The 21,712-nt window shown below is 38.2% G+C and overlaps 2 protein-coding genes across 4 annotated transcripts; both read left to right on the forward strand.

Moving 5' to 3' along the window:
- Positions 1-1,543: 1,543 nt before the first annotated feature.
- LOC102701710 (peroxisomal membrane protein 13) lies at positions 1,544-4,863 on the forward strand. The gene is made up of 5 exons (XM_006650631.3): positions 1,544-1,773; positions 2,689-2,925; positions 3,002-3,273; positions 4,126-4,218; positions 4,313-4,863. The coding sequence occupies exons 1-5, from the start codon at positions 1,767-1,769 to the stop codon at positions 4,511-4,513; spliced, it is 810 nt and encodes a 269-aa protein (XP_006650694.1). The 5' UTR covers positions 1,544-1,766; the 3' UTR covers positions 4,514-4,863.
- A 1,274-nt stretch (positions 4,864-6,137) lies between these two features.
- LOC102701990 (peroxisomal (S)-2-hydroxy-acid oxidase GLO1) lies at positions 6,138-10,361 on the forward strand. Of its 3 annotated transcripts, XM_015835210.2 has the most exons (13): positions 6,248-6,364; positions 6,477-6,539; positions 6,707-6,875; positions 7,578-7,702; positions 8,168-8,214; positions 8,343-8,420; positions 8,515-8,639; positions 8,925-8,991; positions 9,091-9,153; positions 9,258-9,327; positions 9,424-9,524; positions 9,607-9,711; positions 9,813-10,361. In XM_015835210.2, exons 2-13 carry the CDS (start codon positions 6,485-6,487, stop codon positions 9,999-10,001), a joined length of 1,194 nt encoding a protein of 397 aa, XP_015690696.1. In that variant the 5' UTR covers positions 6,248-6,364; positions 6,477-6,484; the 3' UTR covers positions 10,002-10,361. The 3 variants fall into 3 exon arrangements, with proteins under 3 accessions (XP_015690697.1, XP_015690696.1, XP_040377889.1); XM_015835211.2 differs by lacking the exons at positions 6,248-6,364; positions 6,477-6,539 and adding an exon at positions 6,138-6,160; XM_040521955.1 differs by lacking the exon at positions 6,477-6,539 and having other exon boundaries at positions 6,250-6,364.
- The last annotated feature ends 11,351 nt before the right edge of the window (positions 10,362-21,712 follow it).

Here is a 21,712-nt window from a genome sequence, read left to right on the forward strand (position 1 = left end):
GAACGCATATTCATCAAATATTTCAACTTATTTAACATGTATTCATCCACATATCCCACATCAGGTATATTCATGTATTATTTCAATATATCTACTATGCGTTTATCCATATATCTCGTAATAAAACACGGGGTATCGTATAGTGATATTAGATAAATAACACACTAGTGTCAGTATAAACTGAAGGGAAGGGAATATATCAATGAAAACCTGATGGAAAGAGCGGTGAATGACGCAAATATTGCTTCCCCTCTGCAAACCAATATCTACGTGGCTACTAGGAGTAATGTTGCTATACGGCAAGTCCTTCTAGTGTGAAGTTAAATATAGGGAGGGATCAAAAAAAGTTAAATATAGGGATGGGTGTCAGTAACCCACTCTAGTTAAGTCAAATGAGCTAAATACGATTATTGTCTAAGCAAAGTTGTTCCTTTTTTTCCCGTTTATTTTACTGATTAGAGTAGGTGGTTAAACTCCCATCTATGTGGATGACAATAAGAGTGAGATATATCTCATTTAAGCATTTTAGATGGAAAATGGATTCTATTATCTCGATAAAATGTTTTTGCCCTTTTTGCATGTCAAATGCTACATAGAAGTATACCATTCACATTGTTTCGGGCAGTATCATCTCCCTCTCACTTCATGGTAGTTTGTAGCTGTCTCCTCACAGGCCAAGATTTGATTCTTTTCTTGAGTTTTAGATCTCTAAGAATACATATATAAAATTTTTATTCATAACTTATTTTTTGTTTGTAAATATACTGCTTATTTTTTCCATAAAACATCCTAACACCTTTTGTTTAGGGAAATTTAACGTTTTGTCATCTTACATACTCAGTGGCAACAAATTTGCCACTCATTTTATGGTTCTCACTCCCCACTATATTTTAACAAAATAAATAAATTAAAAAAATAAATTAAATTAAATATGGGTGAACAGACACCCATGAAATGAGAGCCAGTATCCACATAGCGACCGGGTATATTCCTTCACTAATGTCAATAAGAAGAGATATATCTCATTTTAGGCTTTCGATGTTTTTTCTTTCCTTTTTTTCGGTTTGCCTATTCATTAGGTGAAAATGTAGTAACTTTTCTATCCTTTGGGATATGGATTGAATCGATTTCATTACACCCTCTTACATAGAGAAGTCACCCTTTTTTTTTGGAGAATTATTGCCAGCCACACAACTTTTAAATTCAATATCATTAAATATAAAAAAATGAAAAATTCACATACAAAGAAAAATATATATATAAATAAATTAAATTAGGGTCCGTCCCACGATATTGCAACTTTTGACGAATGAAAATTGAAAAAAGAAAGGGTCAACCGAAAATTTCATGTTCTTTCCAAGCCTAACTTGGGCCCAATTTAGTACTCCCATGGGCCTTCTAATTCCTTGTAAAACCGTAGGCCTTAGACCAAGCACACGGCCATGAAACAGACCAAGAACGCGCACGAAGACAAGTCAACGGTCAACGCATGACTCCCACCCCGACTCGAGCCCAACTACTAGCAAAAGAGGGGAAAAAAAAGGCCGACGCGTCTCCGTGCGGGGGCGGCTTTCTCTTCTCTGCTCGCCTCCTCCGCCGGCGGCGGCGACGACGACGCCGACGCGAGCGACTAAGAAGCCGAGGAAGAGCAGCGGCGCGGCGGCAGAGGACCCGCCCGGATCGTGCCGCCCGGCTACGCGCGATCGAGTTGAGGAGGCGGTGGGGGGCAAGGGAAAAGGGGGGGAGGGGCGACGTGACCCCGCGGCATGGCAGGTTCGTCGCTCTCTCCTCCTGGAACCGCTTGGGGGGTCATAGGCTGACTCGATCCGGACGTAAGGGAAGGAGGGGGGGGGGTGAGGGAGGGTTGATCGATCGATCGATCCGTGCGGTGTTCCGTCTGTTGACTCTGCTCGGTTCGTTTTGGTGGGCGATTCCTGATCATGTTGGGGATTTTGTGTTGGTGCATGTGGATGCGCCCTGATCTGTTAGGATTTGGTGAAAATTATGAAGAATTTTGGGGTGTTTGTGTTGTTTGAGGATGGGGGCTCGATATCATGCTCAATATGAGACGGTAGTAACTAATCAAGCATGAAGCCTAGAGTTGGCCATTAGGAACAAATTGGGTATATCTCTAAGCATATGCGTGGAATTCGAAAAGATCATGCTTTCACGTGTTCGTTAAATCTGTAATTCTGGATGGGCTAGTGTTAATCTGGTAGAGCACGAGATTTCAGATCACCTCAGTAGTTTTAGGAATCCTGCTGACATCATTTGCATGATTGGGCACGCAATTCGGTCAGAGGAATGTATCAGGTTCTGGATTACTGCCTGTATGCTTGCTGTTGTAAGTGGATTACAATCTACATTCTAATGTCATCCAGGTCCTTACTGGTAGATTTATGTTCACGCGCAAACTTCATGAGTAGTTCCTTGATCATGCAAGTTATCCACAATTATTTATTTATTTATTAATGCTTCCGATATGTTGTTTTCCCTGAGTGTGAACTTCTCAGTGAATTAATGCCACTTCCAAATATATTTTACATAAAGTAATCAAGTTGGAGGTTGTGTCTTTTAGTGTAGATAATTGGCATCAGATTGCCTTTTGACTTGCGAGCAGAGTTATTGCTCATATTGATTATAGACCTTGGGGCAAGTCCTTCATTCACTATGGAATGTGATTTGCAGGAAGTAATCCACCACCAAAGCCATGGGAGCATGCTGGGACTTCATCTGGTCCAGCACCATTCAGGCCCCCATCTGGGGGTAGCACTAGTGATATTGTTGAAGCATCTGGCACTGCAAAACCTGGGGAAGTTGTTTCTGCTACAGAGGGCAATGTTACATCCAATGTAAACGGCAACATTTCTAGGCCTTTGCCCCCACGACCTTGGCAGCAGCAAGGATATGCGAATTCTTATGGAGGTAATCATTAATTCCATAATCACACAATCAGATATACTTAAACACTCATAATCTTATCCTTTCAATCAAAATGCAGGTTATGGCTCCAGTATGTATAGTTCATATGGTGGGTTTGGTGGACCTTATAGTAGCGGTGGACTTTACGGAAATAACATGTATTCGAGTTATGGAGGAGGTTATGGGGGTATGTATGGAAGTTCTGGAATGTATGGCGGGTCCATGTATAATAGCGGGATGGGAGGTCCCTATGGTGGCTATGGTATGGGCATGGGTGCTTACAACCAGGGTCCAGATTCATTTGGTCCGCCAGCACCACCCCCAGGCTTTTGGATGTCCTTCCTACGAGTGGTAATACACAGTTTCTACTAAGTCACTGCTGAGTTGGATACTGATTGGTTTTAATTGATATTTGACCCTCAACAAACTTGAGCGTGATTCATCGTATGTTATATTTAAATGGTGTGTAGAACTTACCTTGCAGCCATAGCATGTATTTGCTGTCACCTTGTTATTGTTGCATATGGTGAAGTTCATGCCCTTTTATTTCTGTTATAACCACATCTTTGCAAGTAGTTAGAATTCAAAATCCATGTAATTGTTGTTGTCTAAAGGCCCTGTTTGATTCAGCTTGAGATTATTATAGTTTGGCTTATTATGAGTAAGCTGAAACAAACAGATGGATTATTGTAATCTAGAGCCCAAATTACTATAATCTGATAAGCTCATCCAAAGGTGTTTTTTTAAAAAGATTATTGGGTGCCTTTAGACCCACTGCCTTGGATACTTTAAAATAATTACATACATTTTTCATTTCTTAATAATCCAGATTAAATAATCTGACTTAATAATCCAGATTACAATAATAATCCAGCTTACAGTAATCTGACTTAATAATCCAGATTACAATAATCCCTAGCTGAAACAAACAGGGCCTAACTTGTAGTTTGTTGTTGCTTAATCTGCATTACTTTCTCTGTTCTCAAACAAATGTCATTTTAGACTAATGTGTAGTCAGAATTCAAAAACATTGGCAATGATTTATCGTTACAGTTTTTATCGATGTTTACAAACACGTGTGTATTATTGATCGTGTTGATATTCTAAATGTCAAGTGAAAGAAATCGGATGTAGTTGTGCACTTTACCCTGTGATTGGTGTGCTGGGGGGAACATTGCCATAACTTCATCTCATTGGTTGCAGATGCATGGTGTTGTAAATTTTTGTGGGCGAGTCGCTTTCCTTTTTAGCCAGAACACACAGGCATTCCACATGTTTATCTCAGCCCTCCTGCAGGTATTTTCTGAATAGTTCCTTTTCATTTGAACTCGATTCAAGTCTTTCCTTTTTGGGGGGTATCATTCCTGATCCATCGTTATCTTAATCATAGCTATGTGATCGGACTGGAATGCTTTATGGTGAGCTTGCGAGGTTTGTTCTACGCTTGCTTGGGATCAAAACAAAGCCAAAGAAGGGCGCAGTTCAGGGCACAGAAACTTCATCATTTCAAGGTCCAGGGAATCAGTTTGCTGAGGCACCAAAAGCTAACTCTTGGGACAGTGTCTGGACCGATGATGGTAGGGGGAAGTAAGGCATCTTTGTGCAAAGTGAGTTTGTTTTATGAGGGAATGATGATGAGATGTTTATGTGGGAGAAACAATCAGCCAAGATGCGATTTGTGTTTGGACGAGAGGGAAAAAGTAACTCCAAATTCTTCTTATTCTTTTTTGGTTATGCCATGGTCTTTCCTAGTACACCTGTAGCTCTGTAACAAGCTGTTGAAGCACCTCCTTCCTGCAAATGCCCGTGCTAGTAATATAGCAACCTTTGTGTAGTAAATATCGCTGTCTTAAAAAAATGTGGACAGCAATACAATGTACCCCATTAAACTGAATGGTAAAGAGAATTTTTTAATAAAAGTTTTATGGTTTAACGGGTGTTTGTAATGGGAGTGCCTTGTTGGGTTAATTGATTTTTTAGGCTCACCCTTGTTTTTGCAACAGGCAAACTGATCAAGGGTAACCAGCATCCCCTTGAGACAGTTTCTGCGAACTGGTAATGCTGATGCTCTGAGCAATGGTGAGCCTCTGTGGTGCCTGATGTGAAGTGAGCTGAATTTGGAAGCTTTTCAAAAACCCCATTGAGTACACACATTTTCTTGTGACTTTGTCAGCTCTACGTGTGCTCCCTTCTTGAGCCTGGTTCGTCCCAGGGGAATTTCTTTTTTATAGTTTTGGGCTTTTGTGGAAGTATAACTTTTGGCCTCTGCACCAATTAAGAATGTACGACCATATCCTTGGTGGGTGGACTTGATCTTTGCCGCTCTGATTTAGGTGGCATAATTTGTAAAATTTTCTGAATTTCCATCCCTATTGGATAGCGATCTGTTTGGTCGTAAAACAGCAGCAATCATATCTGCTACTGCATTAACATTTATTTTCTACAATAGCTAAGCCCACTTAATAAATCAGACAACCCACAATATGGCAATAAAGTTGCCAAAACAGAAGCCACATAAGCACTCTTATCCCCAGCTAACAGAAGATCGCCACCTCCTGACTGCTGTTATCTTGCTGGGTCTCGCCCCCTATCCTGTGAAACAGGAGATAAAATATTTACATTCTTTCTCCGGGTATATCAAGGAAAAAAAAAGACCAAACAAACATATTTGTAAATAAAAAATAATTTGTGAAAAAAAATTTTATATACGTATTTTTAGCGATCTAAAAGTCAAAACTAAAAATAAATTTCAATAAAAAAACCCTATATCAACTCTAAACTTATGGTTAAACATTTAAATTTTATCTTATAAACATAACCATAATCGAAAAGATGGAGTGGGAGGAGTTAAGATAATCAACTCCAATTCAATGGGAAAAACCGGCTCATTTGTTTTGTTCCATTACAGTATTTTTTATAAGAAAAACAAATGTTGGATGGAAGGAGGAGGGGGGTGATGATGTCAAGTGGATGAGGAAGTAGTGTAGGAGGAGGCATCCTTCACCCCAACCTCCAAAAGCTCATCCATAACCTCCTCCACCCCTCCCTTTCTCTCGTTTCTCTCTTGACAAATCTCCACGTCTCCCCTCCTATCTTTGTCTCCATGTGCACAAGCCTAAAGATCTCTCCACCTCTCTCTTCTCTTCCACCTATATTACCTGCTCCCACACCACTCCCTCCTGTTCTTGCTCCCTCACACTGCACTGCCTCCCTCCTTCCCAGTGTCTCTCAAGGTAAGGTAACCTAGCTAGCTGCTGGTCAGATTCAGAAGTTCCTGTGTTCTGAAGTTTCTTCAGTTTTGTCAGTTGTTTTGGTTGTCTGCCAGGACGTTGTTTTTCTTGCTGCATGCATCGGTTGGGAAGAAGAATAAACAGTTTCTTGTAACTGCTGCATGTTGTCAGATTGATTTGTTACTTGTTCTGTTTGCATGAGTGGTTAAGAGGTTTGTTTTGTTCAGTCCCAAAGTCGTTTTGACCATTGGCCCAGATGATGATGAATTCTCTCTCTTTTTAAATCATTTCGGTTGAAATAGTGCCACCACAACTTTTCTGCAGAAACAAAAATGGGTATCTGCATGCACTCCACGAGAAAGGAGTCCCTTGGTTTCTCTGATGATGGAAAGTCTCGTTTATTCTGTTACTTTGTTGCTGCTGCAAAGTGCAAACTGTCATCAGTCTTGCATGAGTTGTACCAAGAAATGTTTTCATGCATATAGTAGTAGATGATTATTCTTTTGGTCAGGAAGGCTAGCTCAATCTTCTGACAGTGCTGTTCTTGGTTGTAGAGCGGTGCAGGGTTTGCAAGGCAGGACAAATGGGGGAGATCACCAATGTCACGGAGTACCAGGCCATCGCGAAGCAGAAGCTTCCGAAGATGATCTACGACTACTATGCCTCTGGAGCTGAAGATGAGTGGACGCTCAAGGAGAACAGGGAGGCATTCTCCAGGATCTTGTAAGCCATTATATGTTGCTACGACCTACTTGATTGCTATATATGTTGCAAATTAGTTGCACCACTAGCTACCACATCGTTTTATGGGTATTATATGACATGCCATATTCTGAAGAAAGTGCAATCTGATAGGGCCAAAGTTAAGTGGTATGAACCAACAAAACATTGCTACTTGTCTAATCCTGATGTCATTCAGTCTTGTTTATTAGATAGACTTGTTTTTGCATGATCACATCATGTTTTTTCTCTCTCTCAAACATAGAGGAAAAAAGGCATTTCATAAGTTCAGTAAGAATGCCAATCACTGAAACTTTCAGCTAATCATATTGCCAGAATATCAATCATACGAATTCTAATATTATCACTTTCTCCTACGAGAGCATTACCAAACGACTAGAAGTTGTCAATCACATTCTTTTTCCTAGTCACTGTATGTACCATTTTAGCTCTTTTTTATACTACCTCAGACTTTTTAGCCTTACTTAAATTCATCAATTGATGAATTTATATAATTTATATATGTCTAGATTTATTAGCTTCCATATGAATCTAGTCAATGCTAAAAAGTCTTACATTATGAAACGGAGAGTCGGAGAGAGTATAATACAAATGGTTTACATCCCGACCTTTGCCATTAACCATTAGGCTGACATTCGGTTATTTGTCAACCCCTCAATCTGACTGCAAATCTTCTCTGGCTAGATTTCGTCCCCGCATCCTGATCGATGTCTCAAGGATCGACATGACCACTACTGTTCTTGGGTTCAAGATATCAATGCCCATAATGATTGCTCCCAGTGCCATGCAGAAGATGGCCCACCCTGAAGGTACGTGCATCGTTTTGACATATATTAGCAATTGTGTTTGCTTAATGGTAGTACAACCTTGCAGTTAGTCCAAACTCCAAACCAATAGTCGTAGTCATTCATTAACATTAACATCTTACTACTAGAAAAACTGAAAACAAACTGAAGTTGGTAGTACTCCCTCCACCCCACAAGGACTCCATTTTTAGACAAAATTGACAAATTTGTGGATAGGGTGAAAGACCGAAGTGTCCATCAAAGTATTATTGTGAAATGATAGGTAAGAGTGTTGAAAGGATAAAACCCCTCAATCTGCGAACCGAGGATAAGTAAGAAGGTAAAAATCAATTCTTTTTGGGACAAAGCTGAAGTGTTAGAAATAAAATATTATTTGGAACTGAGGGAGTATGCAACAACCAAGTAGACGATCTATGTTGACCATCGCATACAATTGAGCTAATTAATTAAAATCCCATATGTATTCAGGAGAGTATGCAACTGCCAGGGCAGCTTCAGCAGCAGGAACTATAATGGTATGCTATCTACATGTTCAACAGAATACCACGTTTCCTTTCATGTATCAAACAGCCAAACCAAATATATATAAGTTCAGAACTGCATGAATGCTAATGTTAATTTGGTATTGCCTTCAATATTTCAGACACTATCATCTTGGGCTACTTCAAGTGTTGAGGAGGTCGCCTCAACTGGACCAGGGATCCGTTTCTTCCAGCTATATGTAAATCATAACGCATCTCTCTGTTTATGTCAATACACTTTGCCTAAAATTTTCTGAATCTCATTTTTTGGTGTGATCTTGGACATATATGCAGGTGTACAAGGATAGGAAGGTGGTTGAGCAGCTTGTCAGAAGAGCTGAAAGAGCCGGATTCAAGGCGATTGCCCTGACCGTTGACACTCCACGATTGGGCCGCAGGGAAGCTGACATCAAGAACAGGTGAGTTCCAGGCTAGAACTTCTGAATTTGACACGATCTTCAGATACATTTCTACGAGTCTGTCATAAATTGTAGAGATTTACTTCAGTCCAACAAAAAGTAATAAAAAGTATCTCGAGGTACCGGTACCTCGTGGTACTAAATCGTTTCTGATCATTTGATCTAACAGTTCATATTCTACTCAGTTAGATCTAATCGTAGGAAATGATTTGATACCTCGAGTTACTTTTTATTGGACGGGAGCAAATCCCTAAATTGTATGATCCATGGGTGGTGTCGTTGCAGGTTCGTTCTGCCACCCTACTTGACACTGAAGAACTTCGAGGGCCTGGAGCTCGGCACGATGGACAAGGTCTGCTAATTTCAGCTAAAAATCACTTCTTTTCTGAAGATAAAAAAATGGCACTATGTTTTATGCAGCAATTTCATCCCATTTCGTTGGCATTTGCAGAGCAACGATTCCGGGCTGGCCTCGTACGTTGCTGGACAGATCGATCGCACGCTGAGCTGGAAGGTAAATGATCATCGATCACACATCAATCTGTCGAATTGTCGAAATGTGTTGTTCTTGCCAAGATCTTGGAGAGATTCTGACGGCGCGTGTGCTGTTTGATGCAGGATGTGAAGTGGCTGCAGAGCATCACGTCGCTGCCGATCCTCGTCAAGGGTGTCATCACCGCGGAAGACGGTAGGCTGCCTCTCTTCTTGCGTTCCGATTCGAGCGATTTCTTTGCTGAGACCGACACGTGATCGCCGGAATAAAAATGCGTGTTTGTGTGTGCAGCGAGGCTCGCCGTGCACTCCGGCGCCGCCGGGATCATCGTGTCCAACCACGGCGCTCGCCAGCTCGACTACGTCCCGGCCACCATCAGCGCCCTCGAAGAGGCACGTCGCATCCATCCATGTCTCGGATGATTCATCGATCGCGTCCGAGGATTACTCTGACGACGCGCGTGCGTGCGTGCAGGTGGTGACGGCGGCGGCGGGGCGCATCCCGGTGTACCTGGACGGCGGCGTCCGGCGCGGCACCGACGTCTTCAAGGCGCTCGCTCTCGGCGCCGCCGGCGTCTTCGTAAGTTTTTTCGCCCTAGCCCGGCCATCTCGATCGATCCTCTCTCTTGTCCCACGCGTTTATTTTGATCCATGGATCGCCGGTCGCCGGCGACGGTGCAGATCGGGAGGCCGGTGGTGTTCGCGCTGGCGGCGGAGGGGGAGGCCGGCGTGCGGAACGTGCTGCGGATGATGCGCGACGAGTTCGAGCTCACCATGGCGCTCAGCGGCTGCACCTCGCTCGCCGACATCACCCGCAGCCACATCTACACCGAGTCCGACCGCTTCGCCCGCCCCTTCCCGAGGTTGTGAGGAGCTCGCCGGCTAGCTCGCCGCCGGCGACCGGCCGGGCGGGCGGTCAGTCTCCATCCATGCACGCGTGCAATAATCCGTGACGATAATTTAATTACCAGTAATTAATACGCTAGCTCAATTAGCTGCTGGTGGCTGGCCGGGAGCTGCGATTAATAATTAGGTAAATTTTGCAAAATCTCGTCGATCCGTCGTATCTGGGTCGTGTTTTTGCATGATCTTCCCATCGATTAATTATTATACGGTTATTAATCATGTAATTGAGTACTGTACACGTATTTGGTATCTGTATATCCGTCTCAAAATATTTACGGAACGATTTATACTCCTTTTAATTGAGCTGAAGTTTGAAGGTATAAACTAATATGATCCAAAATGCACTTGATTAGTACTTATGCACATGGTGTAGAACAGACACGGGTGTTCGAGGTAGCTGAGATCAAAGAACTAAAGAATTATCTATTTTTAATAGTTATTTAGAGAGTAGGAATGTTTGAATTAACAATTACAAAGTGAAAAATCGTACTCTAAAAATATCCTGTGAAGGGTTTTTATATATAAATGTTTTTCACAAAATACATTGTTTAAAAATTTAGGAAACGTGCACACACAAAATCTAAACCTCATGAGATTAGAACGGAACCACAATCACAGCATTGTGATTTGCCAAAGGGAGATGCACTAGCTGGACATTTTGGCGTGGAGGGTAGACATCGCCACATTACCTTCAAGGCTTCAACTGTGCGATGCATATCACAATTCAATCGTTAATTAATCTCTATTTATCGATTATAAAAAGATTTGGTCAAACTTTTAAATTTTTGACTAACAATTATCTTGCCCTAAACAATTAATTTTTTTAATCGAAAGGAGTATATAAAACTTTTGTCTATAAATTACTCTCTTTCTTCTAAAATGTAAAAAATTCTAGGTTTGTTTATGAAATGCTAAGGTTAAGGGAAAATATTTTCTATTAATCACCTAGCGATTGATTTTGAATTGTTTACATTCTCTCAAGCAATTTGATTGGTTGAAACTTCATGGATTTATGAGCATTGAAATCAATATCCCAAAGATGTTTATGTTATGATATAAAATTTTTAATCTTGCGCACTGAGCTTTACTCGGTTTGCCTCGCGGTGGACAAGCGATCATGCTGTGGGTTGCATCCCAAGGATTTAACCTGCATGTCTCGCCAACGGAATTTTTCCGATATTCCCCGGGGACCGTCTTCAATTAGCCCCGATTAGTTATATTAGTTTTATGCTCACCGCTAGGCTTGGCAATTAGGTGGAGGCGGGGCCGAAGATGACAAGAACGGCCCTCATCCTGGCCCCGAAAATAATCGGGGGTTCTAAAATCAAATCCGGGGGGAATGTGCTCCTCAGCCCCAAACAGGCCGTTGTACTTGACGTCGGTGGTGCGGACGGCCAATTGTCTTTTTTTTTTCTATAATTTCGAGGCCCTGCAGGTGAATTTTATTCCCCATCCCTGTTTCTGAAAAATTCAGGCCTGATCCCCAAATCCCCGAGGGGGCAATTTCTGCCCTGCCCCTGGCAGGGATTTTACCAAATCTACTTACCGAAGGTTTGGATTGTGTTTGTTGGTGAGGGACAGGAAAAGATTTCTCTGACACGTAAAATAGAGATAGCATATGATTATTTAAATATTAAAATAGAATTAAAATAACTTCTATATAGATTTAGAAAACATAGTGTTTAGCTGTATGTAAATATGCATGCAAAATATAAGGGATTTGAGGTTGGAAAGAGGATAATGAATGCACCGATGTGTGTATGTATAGGGCGGATCGGGAGGGAGAAAAAAAAAAGAAGAATAGGAAGAAGAAGAACATGGGAGGAAGACAATTATGCCCCTTCTTTGTTGGACATGATCTGACTCTGTGCGCGTTTGATGTTGTGTGTGTAGAGTGCGTCTACATGAATCTTTGGCTGTACCTTTTTATAAAATAAATTTTACTTAATGATATACTTGTATTTTTGAACGGATGGAATGTTTTTATGTGAACCTTAATCATAACTCGACCGGAGGTCGCAGCAAAAGACTGGCTGGCTGAATCAGTGTTGGGCCCATTTGAGAATAGCTGAGCGGCCATATTTTTCCGAACAGCCCATACTAGTATTAGCTGGCACTCAACCAGCTGCTAGGCCATCTTTGGTTGAAGGATCAGACTGTACCTCAACTCAGCCCAACGTGAATACTCCAATTACTGCAAGCACTAGCACTAAGGGTGGTTGCTTGGTTTTTCATATTTACAAATAAAAAATAAGATAATTTACGAATGGAATTTTTATATGCGTATTCTTAGCAATCTAAAAGCTAAGGCTAGAAAATAAATTTTGATGAAAAACCAATAACCAATTCCAAATTTAAGATTTAAAATCCAAACTTTGGCTTATAAGTATAAGCAGCAGTGAAAAGGTGAGCAGGTTAGTCCTCCAGACAAGTTATATTAGGAGTAATTACTTTACTACTGCCGAAAAACTTCATCCGTCCTAAATTATTCTTTTACCAAACTCAGGTACACTGAACACCAATAAAAAATACAAAATATGGGAATAAAATCAAACGGTATATTTACAAACGAAAAATAATTTATGAATAAAAGATTTATATGTGTGTTTTAGCAACCTAAAAGCCAAAGCTAAAAAATAAGCTACAATGAAAAACATATCAACCCCAAATTAACGTTGAAAACTCAAATTTTGACTTATAAGCATAAGTAAAAGCGAAAATGTGGGGATGTAATTTTTTCCTCGGCTTTATCAAAACATATACACTTGTTTTTCACTTTATCTAATTACAATACATTTGTTCTCATATTTTAACAAACTCCAATGCAATATTTAGAGTTGAAGTTATCTTAGGATAAACAATATGAGACAAATATGATCTTATTTTAGGATTTAGGGAGTGTCATCTTTCACCGAGTAACTAATTAGTATATGTCGTCGAACATGTATCTGACTACGGTATCTGTAGATATAAGGTTTTGCTGGTGGCAAGGGTAGATACGAGACAATAGTAGCAACAAGGAGATACATGAATTTTTATACAAGTTCAAACACTATCAAATAATAGCTCTACTCCTCTCGGCCTTAACCTTTTTGCTCTTATATGTTGGCAGTGAATGCCTTAGTTAGGGGTAAGGATACCCCATAGACCTGTAGTTATCTCAGTGCACGTACTGCATACCTAGTCCCATACTGAAATAAGTCTTATACATATGAATAAAGTCCCAAGCAAATAAGAAAAAAGTACATGATAAGAAAACAAATATAAAGTCATGCTCGATTTCTTCCAAGACCATTCAAATATTATCCATAATTGTCTCTCTAGTTTTACTTGGACAAACAGACAACCATAGTACAAGACCTCTAGGAGAAGAAACACAAGCCAATCCAACCTAACAAACCCTGATAAGCAATATGGAATACACAAGCAACAATCCGCTAAGACTCCTGGAGCACCCTCATCAAGATTAATCTCATCAACTTTGGTTACATATAGCTATAGAGTAGTCTAGCCAAAGATATGTTTTCAAATCTTTTATCGTGTACATCTCCCCAACATTGCATAAGAGCAAAACCAACTAAGGTCGACATAACTAGAGCTACTATTTAATAGGGACCGGACATGTATAAAAACATGTGTCTCCTCGCTGCTACTATCTTGCGCCTACCTTGGTATCGATGAACCATACGTTCTCAAATACCATAGTAGATCTCTATCACAATGATATATACATAAATACAAGATTTGGAACTATCTACCTGGCTAGAGTACCATATAACTATATGTCAACATCAGTCGTATATGATTTATCTTGATGAGTGTGCTACTTGAGTTTTAGCCGAATGTATATTTCTAGTTGCCCCTTAGAGTTGTTGGGTTATTCCCATTTGTCTTTTCCCATACCATGGGTCTTGATTGTTCCCTGTTCGAGTAGGACTAGGGAGACAAACATGGATGCTATACAAACAATTTTAGTAGGCACCGAGTAGTACTTTGTATTTGTTTTGTTATCATGTACTCATGTCTTCTCATGGTTGTATCCATAACAATATGACTTACTTTCGTCCTGAATTAAATACATAGTACTCCTGTCGATATTAGTATATGTCTACCATGTACCTAAGCATGGATTGGTTACCTGTGCACTATCCATTGCTGCTACCAAGAAATATTGTACGGTCACCTCAGCTCACCTCACCTGCTGCTGTTTGGTTGGCGTTCTTCTTCTTCTTTCCATGAGCCAGTTGCTGGGACCCAAACCACAACGTTTTTCTACTTACATGGTCCTTTCAGTCGTCACTTCCATCAGAGATGAAAAGGAGTTCATCAGGGGAGCATACAAAAAAGCACCACTAAATTTTTCTTTAAAAGAAGGCATAAAAAAGAGAAGGGACAGAGGATTGGATCGGATTCGAAATCAAAGTTTGGTGTGATGGGTGGTTGAGCCAAATCTAAGTGAAAATCCAGTGACCCATTTGACAGGAAGAGGGGAATAAATTTATTGGTTTGGACCACGATCACTTGCAGGGTGACATGAATGTTCTGTTCTTTGCAACTTGGGGGAATTGACATGTTCATGGCACAAGTAGGAGGAGTACATATCTGCATAGTAGTATAATGTTTTGCAGGAAAAATACAAACCAACAGATGAGTCTCATGATCACATAATATTGGAGCAGTATCAGTCATGTCTCTGTCTTTGTAATGTTGCTTCTTTTGTCTGTACTTTTTGTAGTCCCAATTGCATTGTGTTAAAATATTTGTTCCTGCTTACTGCTACTAGTATTTTGGTGTCCTTATCTAGCAGGAGTCATTTTCCTTTGGTATCAGCTTAAAACATTATTTTTAGATCTTAAACTTTGCTCGAAATCCATTTTTCCACCTTAAGCTATAAGTCGGGTTTTTTTTTTACCCGTAACTTTCAATACCAGATACATAAGGCCCTAGAGGATATATCAGGATCAGGGTGGTTTTAATATAAATGATAGTGTGTTTTCATTACTATAAACTTTAATTAGTTAATTTTTATGGATGTGAACCTAATTAAGTATTACGTGAGCACACATGATGTAAATATAAGCTTAGAAAACCATTTCTGTTTCAAACAAAACCACTAAAATTATGTCTCAAGGCGTTTTCTTATCCTGTCTAGAAAGTTAAGGATGAAAGACAACCATTTTTCCACAATAAAAACATCCATTTTTACTGTCCACGGTAAAAATAAGCTTTGAGCGAAGTTAAAGAGCTAAAAATAGACTACCCAAATAACAAAGAAGCAATACAGGTTCCCAACATTTCGCTTTTTCTATACTTATAGGCCAAAATTAAAATTTTAAAACATACTTTTTTAGTTAATTTTGTGATTTTTATTGTATTTTATTTTACAATATTTGCTAAATGCATATAAAAAATTCCTCACAAATTGATTCTTGTTGCTAACAAACAGTTTCATTTTCTTAAAAAAGAATGATGAAATATGCACATGATGTGTAATACTCATATTATAAGACTTTTAGCTATGCATAGACTTATTTGTTGATCTGTATATATTAGTTGTATATATATTTAGAATTTTAGATTTATTGGCATCCACGTGAATTTAGTTGATGCTAGAATCTGGTGAATAGTACAATCCACTGGCACCGAAGACTAATCAAACTTTAAAAAAAAGAAGAGAACATCTAATGTCCATGTTTTATATTAAAAGAAAAGACAGTACTCCAAAAAATGAGTTTAACAGGTGCTCCTCCCATTTCATCACGTACCGTGGGCCACCCGAGTCCATGTGACACCCCCCCTATTGGGCAAGGACAACAGTTGTCGCACATGGAAAATTAAACACAAGTCTCCCATCTCCTTATTTATGAATAAAACATAATTTATAGATAAAACTTATATATATTTAAAATTAAATGTTATAAAATAAACTATGATAAAAAACTCATAAAATCAACACTAAAATTAAATTCTAAAATTTAAATTTTAACTTGTAAGAAACCGTAAAAGCCAAACAATGGAAGCCTTGGCCACTTTTGCATTTGTGTCCGCATCTCAACGTCATTGACATCCTCCGTCCACGTCTTTTCGTTTCAAACAAAAATTTAAACTTTAAGTTGATTTTGATGTTTTTCCACCAAAGTTTATTTTTTAGATTGATTTTAGATCACTAAACATATATATATATATATATATAAATATGTCGTTTGGTTTTTTTATTAAAACCCAAGAAACCAATTTCCTATTGTCTTCGTCAGCCCTGGACGTTGGTACTATGTACCATTGTAGCATGAAGCTGAGATGGTTGATGCACGGCATGTGTGTAGGTACCTACGGTACACCCCTCTTTTAGGCCATTTCTCCCAAGTACATCACCTGATTTAGAAAAAAGAAAAGGAACACCCAGACACTATTGCAACACGTCGCTGTGCACGGACAAAGTAAGGCCTGGTTTAGTTTCCAATTTTTTTTTAAAAAAACATGACGTCAAATCTTTGGACATTTAAATAAAGCATTAAACGTAGATGAACCAAAAAACTAATTATACAGTTACAGAAGAAATCTTAAGACGAATCTTTTAAGCCTAATTAGTTTATAATTAGCCATAAGTGCTACAGTAACCAATATGTGCTAATGACGGATTAATTAGGCTCAAAAAATTCGTCTCGCGGTTTCTAGGCTAGCCATGAAATTCGTTTTTTTATTCGTGTCTAAAAACCCTTTCGATATCCGATCAAACGTTTAATGTTCAATGTGACCCCTTTAACAAAAAGTTTTTGCCAACTAAACAACCCCTAAGGGCATTATTTGTGCGCTCAGTTTCACACACTATATCAAGGCTTCGTTTGAACATTATAATTAGCAGTGTTCTTCCGTGGGCTTTGCAAACAGTATGGTGACATTGACTGTCTGACCCGTCACGCAGCACATGTTCTCTGTGGCACAAGCATGATTGTACATACAAATTAGTTATTGTTTGCTCAACAATGGCCACTATTTATTTTGTAAATTTTCTAGCAAACAACATCATCATATTTTTCTTATGTTTATGCTTATAAGCCAGGGTTTAAATTTCCAACCGTTGATTTTAGTTTTTTTTCATTATAGTTTATTTTCAATATTTGTTTAAAGTTATAAAAGTTTTATTTACAAACAAATTTTTTTAAATATGTCGTTTTAATTTTTCCATGAAAAAGTGAAATGATGAACACGAGGTTAGATATACTCTTTATCAGATTCTAAATGTAAGCATTCTTAATTTAAACGAGTTTCTCGCAGCTTACCGTTCTTCCAAGATCTGAACCATTCCCTCATCCAAAAACAATCTAAATTCTTAAACAGATTTTAAGAGTCCGAAAGATAATCACAAATTTCATATTCTCAACCACAAAATACTCCGGTTTATTTCTTATAATCTTCGGCTTTCTAACCAGGATGGTTGGCTACTTAAATCAAAGATAACTGAAACAACTTATTTCTAGTTTTTTTTATGTAATCTTTCTAACAGCCAGAAATGTAATACTAGCGGGCTTGATTAAACCATGTAAATACCATACAAGCAAGTTTACGGATTTCACGCTCTTTTCAGGAATAAGGTTGTATTCTTGGAGCCAGCTTATTTTTAGTTTTTTTAAAATTTTTATGTACATGTTTTTGTAAAAAAAAATTATATAGAAATTTACCCTATCATATTCCTAAAGTAAATTTTTAATTTTGTCGTAATTACTTTTACTGCCTATGTCTTAAAAAGCTATAAAGAAAACTTTCGTATTTCATCGAGAAAGAACACAACATAACCTATATAGGCTATTTCAAACATGCTTCTCAAGACATGCAACAGTAAGATTTTCACATAAACTACATTTCAATACCGAGATATCTTGAAATACTTTTCTAAATCCATCCTTCGACTTTCAAATACGTAACCCATCTCATAAAACCAGAGCAATGTACCCACCCTCTGCAATCCAAAGCTAGGGGGTGATTGGAAAGCCAAACAACATATTTATAAATAAAACTTTTGTATACTATATATTCATATCGATCTAAAAACCAAAACTAAAAAAATAAAGTATGATAATTTTTTTTTCTAAAATCAGCTTTAAATTTAAGGCTAAAATTCAAATTTTAACGCTTCAAATTTAAGGCTAAAATTTAAATTTTAGTTTATAAGTAGAATCGAAAAGATTAGTATTCAAATCTAGTTCGGCATGAGCCATGACCCCTAGAACAGGATGTAAATTTGACCTATCATGTAACCGTTGAATCAAAACGGACAGTCGAGATCTATTAATACAATATTTGCTACAGTACCAAACAATATTTTGGATTGCTATTGCTACAGTATTTTCTGTGTTACTTATGGCATTTATTTACTCTATCCCTCACGTGAACGATGCTCCTGTCATAGAGGATTCGGACGCGACCCCTAGCTATCGGCCATGCAGACGCAACAAACCACACCACTGCTCTGCCTGCGAGCTTATCGATCTGCCGCGCGCGACGGCATTGAGGCAGGTGATGAACTGATGATCAGTAATCCTCGTCGCTATACGCGCGCGAGCAGTTTTTGCGTGCGTTTTGCAGATTTGTGCAGGTGAAACTGGGACCCCCCGGGCCCCGGGAGAGTTACCGGGCTATGCGCTACTCTCTCCGTCTCTTTTTACTTTTTAGCTACAATTTTTTGATGTCTTCATCTTATTAAAAGAATTTATAATTAATATTTTTTGTTTTTATTAGATGATAAATTATAAATAGTATTTTACGTGTGACTAATTTTTTCAATTTTTAATTTTTTTAAATAAGACAGATAGACGCTAGACACACGTGATCAAAAGTTTACCTTATTTAAAAAATAAGTTATAATAAAAAAACCCAAAATCAACTTTAATTTAAGGCTAAAAATTTAAATTGCGGCTTATAAGCACAAGCAAAAGTAAAAATATGAGGCCCATTGTTTCTGAAATGTGAACGGTGAATTTCTTTCACCCCAATAATAGTAGGCAATTAATTACTGCACTTCTTGCATGGTCGTTCCAAAACTTGCTGAAGCGAGCTGAGGCGGAGCCAAATTACTTCCTTCCAGTACCAACATGCTTCAGGGCTCCTTCAGAACGCATTAAATTTTCGCTACATTTTTATTGTCTTTTTGTACGTTGCTACCGCAGCTTACCTTGCCGTGTCAAATAGCTCAGAGTTCAAAATTTTAAATTTAAATTTGTCGCGGTAATCGCACTACCGTTGAGGGCAGCAATAATATGGCAAATAGTTTTGCAGATCCTGCTAATTAGTACCAAGTCGTCACTAATAAAATTAACAATATATATGATCTAGTCGGTAACAGCAGGGATAAATACAATGCTCTAACTAATCTAGACCGTTTAGTTTTTCTAATCCAATAAATCATATATATATATATATATATATATATATTTATACTGCTGTAATAACTGTTAGTGGTAGAATATTTTATTTTACTGGTAGTATACTTTAAATTAACGGTCGAGATTCTTATATCGATGATAATAATATTGTTAGTAGAATACTCCCAATAAATCGTAGTCAAGCTCATTTAATTAAGATAAAGCCATGTTCTATAATTATTTTATACCGCTACCTGCTAAACATGACGGAATATTTTGTTACTGTACGTCTGTTGCGCTAGGGGCCACATGATAGTCCTGAAATGACTCAAACGTTATCGGCCATACCAACATAAAACTACACTCACACATCCGTAATTACGGATCACTTATTAATATAACTAAATTATCAAAGCATATGTATATAATAATATGGTTTGTTATCTGCATAAGGGACTAGCAGTTTCGGACCAAATAATATTATTATGCCTCTTTTCTCATTACCAATTTTGAATTTTTTTTAATTTTCAAACAAGCCCCCAAATTATCTGTAATTTGCTATTTAAGTCTGTGGGGGCAGCACACAAATGGATTGATGTGATTAATTACGATCCGGAAAAATTGTTCAAACATGGTGCCTCCAGCTATGTTGGATTTAAATCAATCAATCCTGCACATATGCAGAGTGTGAGGGAGAAGATCGATCGATGTAGAGGTGGTTGGGAGAAAATGACAAACGAAACCATTCTGTCGGATTTATGTGTCTTTGCAAGCAAACAAGTAGATCCATGCAAGTAGATTGCTGGGGCATAAAAGCAGCGGTCCACACATGCATCCATGCATGCGTATATAGCCAGTTTCAATTCATTGATTAATCACGAGCTAATAACAACACAGATCTCTTCATGACCAATAATTCGATTCAATAATGTGGGGACAAAAATAGTTAAAACCTGTGGCATCATGGCAATGACTTTTGCTAAATAGTGCATGGCTTCGCTGATTGGCTACCTAAGTTCCTATTCAGGAAATTTCATGTTTTTTTTGTACATCTAAGTCTTACTATCAGTTATAATCATCTAGTTTAGGGAAAAAAAACTTTCACTTTTCAGTATGCTATGCTAACTAACTATAGATCATTTTTTTTAAGATTTTGCAATTGAAAATTTGAATGTTGTTTGGGATGAGCTTTTGACAATTGGAGATTACCTAAGAAGCTGTTGTTGCCAAAATCTATCCCAAACATGGTCTTTGTATTGCACAATCCTCGTTTTTCTATTGTGGTATATTTACAAAACCAAATAAAACTACTAAAAATTGTAATATCATCGTTGGTGAAAATATTTACGAAGACATGCAATGTGGCTTAAATTTTTGAAATTGACACGAGGTGTGTCCAAGACAAGGTATTTTTCACGACTGGAATATTATTGGTAGAGTAAGGTGCAAGCAAATAGAGCTGTCATGTACACCCATAAGGTTTAAAACAAGTTAATTAGATAGAATTAAAAGATAACAATATATACACACACATGCCGTGTGTAGTTACTCAATTCACGTCTAGGGTGCAGAAACACATTCATACATGTTTCAGTTCTCACCCAGTAGAAAACACAGAGTCTATACATATAGTTGTATCATTTATATGAGATTTAACAATATTTATACTTTCTGTTGGGTGAGAGCAGGAATAAGTATGGAGGTGTTTCTATAATTTAGACATGAAAGAACTAACTATACCGGATATTAGGATCAAAAACTATATATCAGAAAAAAAAATCCAGACTAAGAATTCAAAAAAAAGAAATTTGAGAGGAATTATATATCCATTATCTGCACAGGAAATTATGCTAGTTTTGTGGTCACGGTGGACCAACGGCTAACAAACAATGGATGTACATGTGTATTTCACAATCAAATTATTAAAGAGCGGATCTGTACCGCTGTGTTTGCAAAGAAAAGAGGAATGGACTTTCTCCATATGCCATATTAGTGATGATACTTTTTACAGTAGTATATATAATTGCAAACAGCCAGTACACATATACGGCCAATTCTGCCTGCCCAACATTTATTTTTTTTCCGTAATTTGAATTGTCAAATTATTTTAAGACCAGGCAGCCTCTCCAACTTCTTTAATGGATATAAGTTGACCTGCCAATAAATTAATAATGACGTTATTTTTTTATATATTTTTTCCAACTAGTATATTACGTACACAGATTGCTATATATATATTTTTTTATTTACTAGGCTTGCCAGATTGCGAGTATATAATCATTATGCACTCGTGACCACACCCAAGACTCAAGCATG

The sequence above is a fragment of the Oryza brachyantha genome, chromosome 3, assembly GCF_000231095.2.
Source record: "Oryza brachyantha chromosome 3, ObraRS2, whole genome shotgun sequence".
NCBI lineage: Eukaryota > Viridiplantae > Streptophyta > Magnoliopsida > Poales > Poaceae > Oryza > Oryza brachyantha.

Coding starts and splice junctions, on each gene's coding strand:
- LOC102701710 (XM_006650631.3), top strand. Junction 2,926..3,001: donor ATATGCGAATTCTTATGGAG/GTAATCATTAAT, acceptor ATCAAAATGCAG/GTTATGGCTCCAGTATGTAT. Junction 3,274..4,125: donor GGATGTCCTTCCTACGAGTG/GTAATACACAGT, acceptor CATTGGTTGCAG/ATGCATGGTGTTGTAAATTT.
- LOC102701990 (XM_015835210.2), top strand. CDS start 6,485: ATGGGTATCTGCATGCACTCCACGAGAAAGGAGTCCCTTGGTTTCTCT. Junction 8,640..8,924: donor GAAGCTGACATCAAGAACAG/GTGAGTTCCAGG, acceptor GTGTCGTTGCAG/GTTCGTTCTGCCACCCTACT. Junction 9,712..9,812: donor TCGGCGCCGCCGGCGTCTTC/GTAAGTTTTTTC, acceptor GCGACGGTGCAG/ATCGGGAGGCCGGTGGTGTT.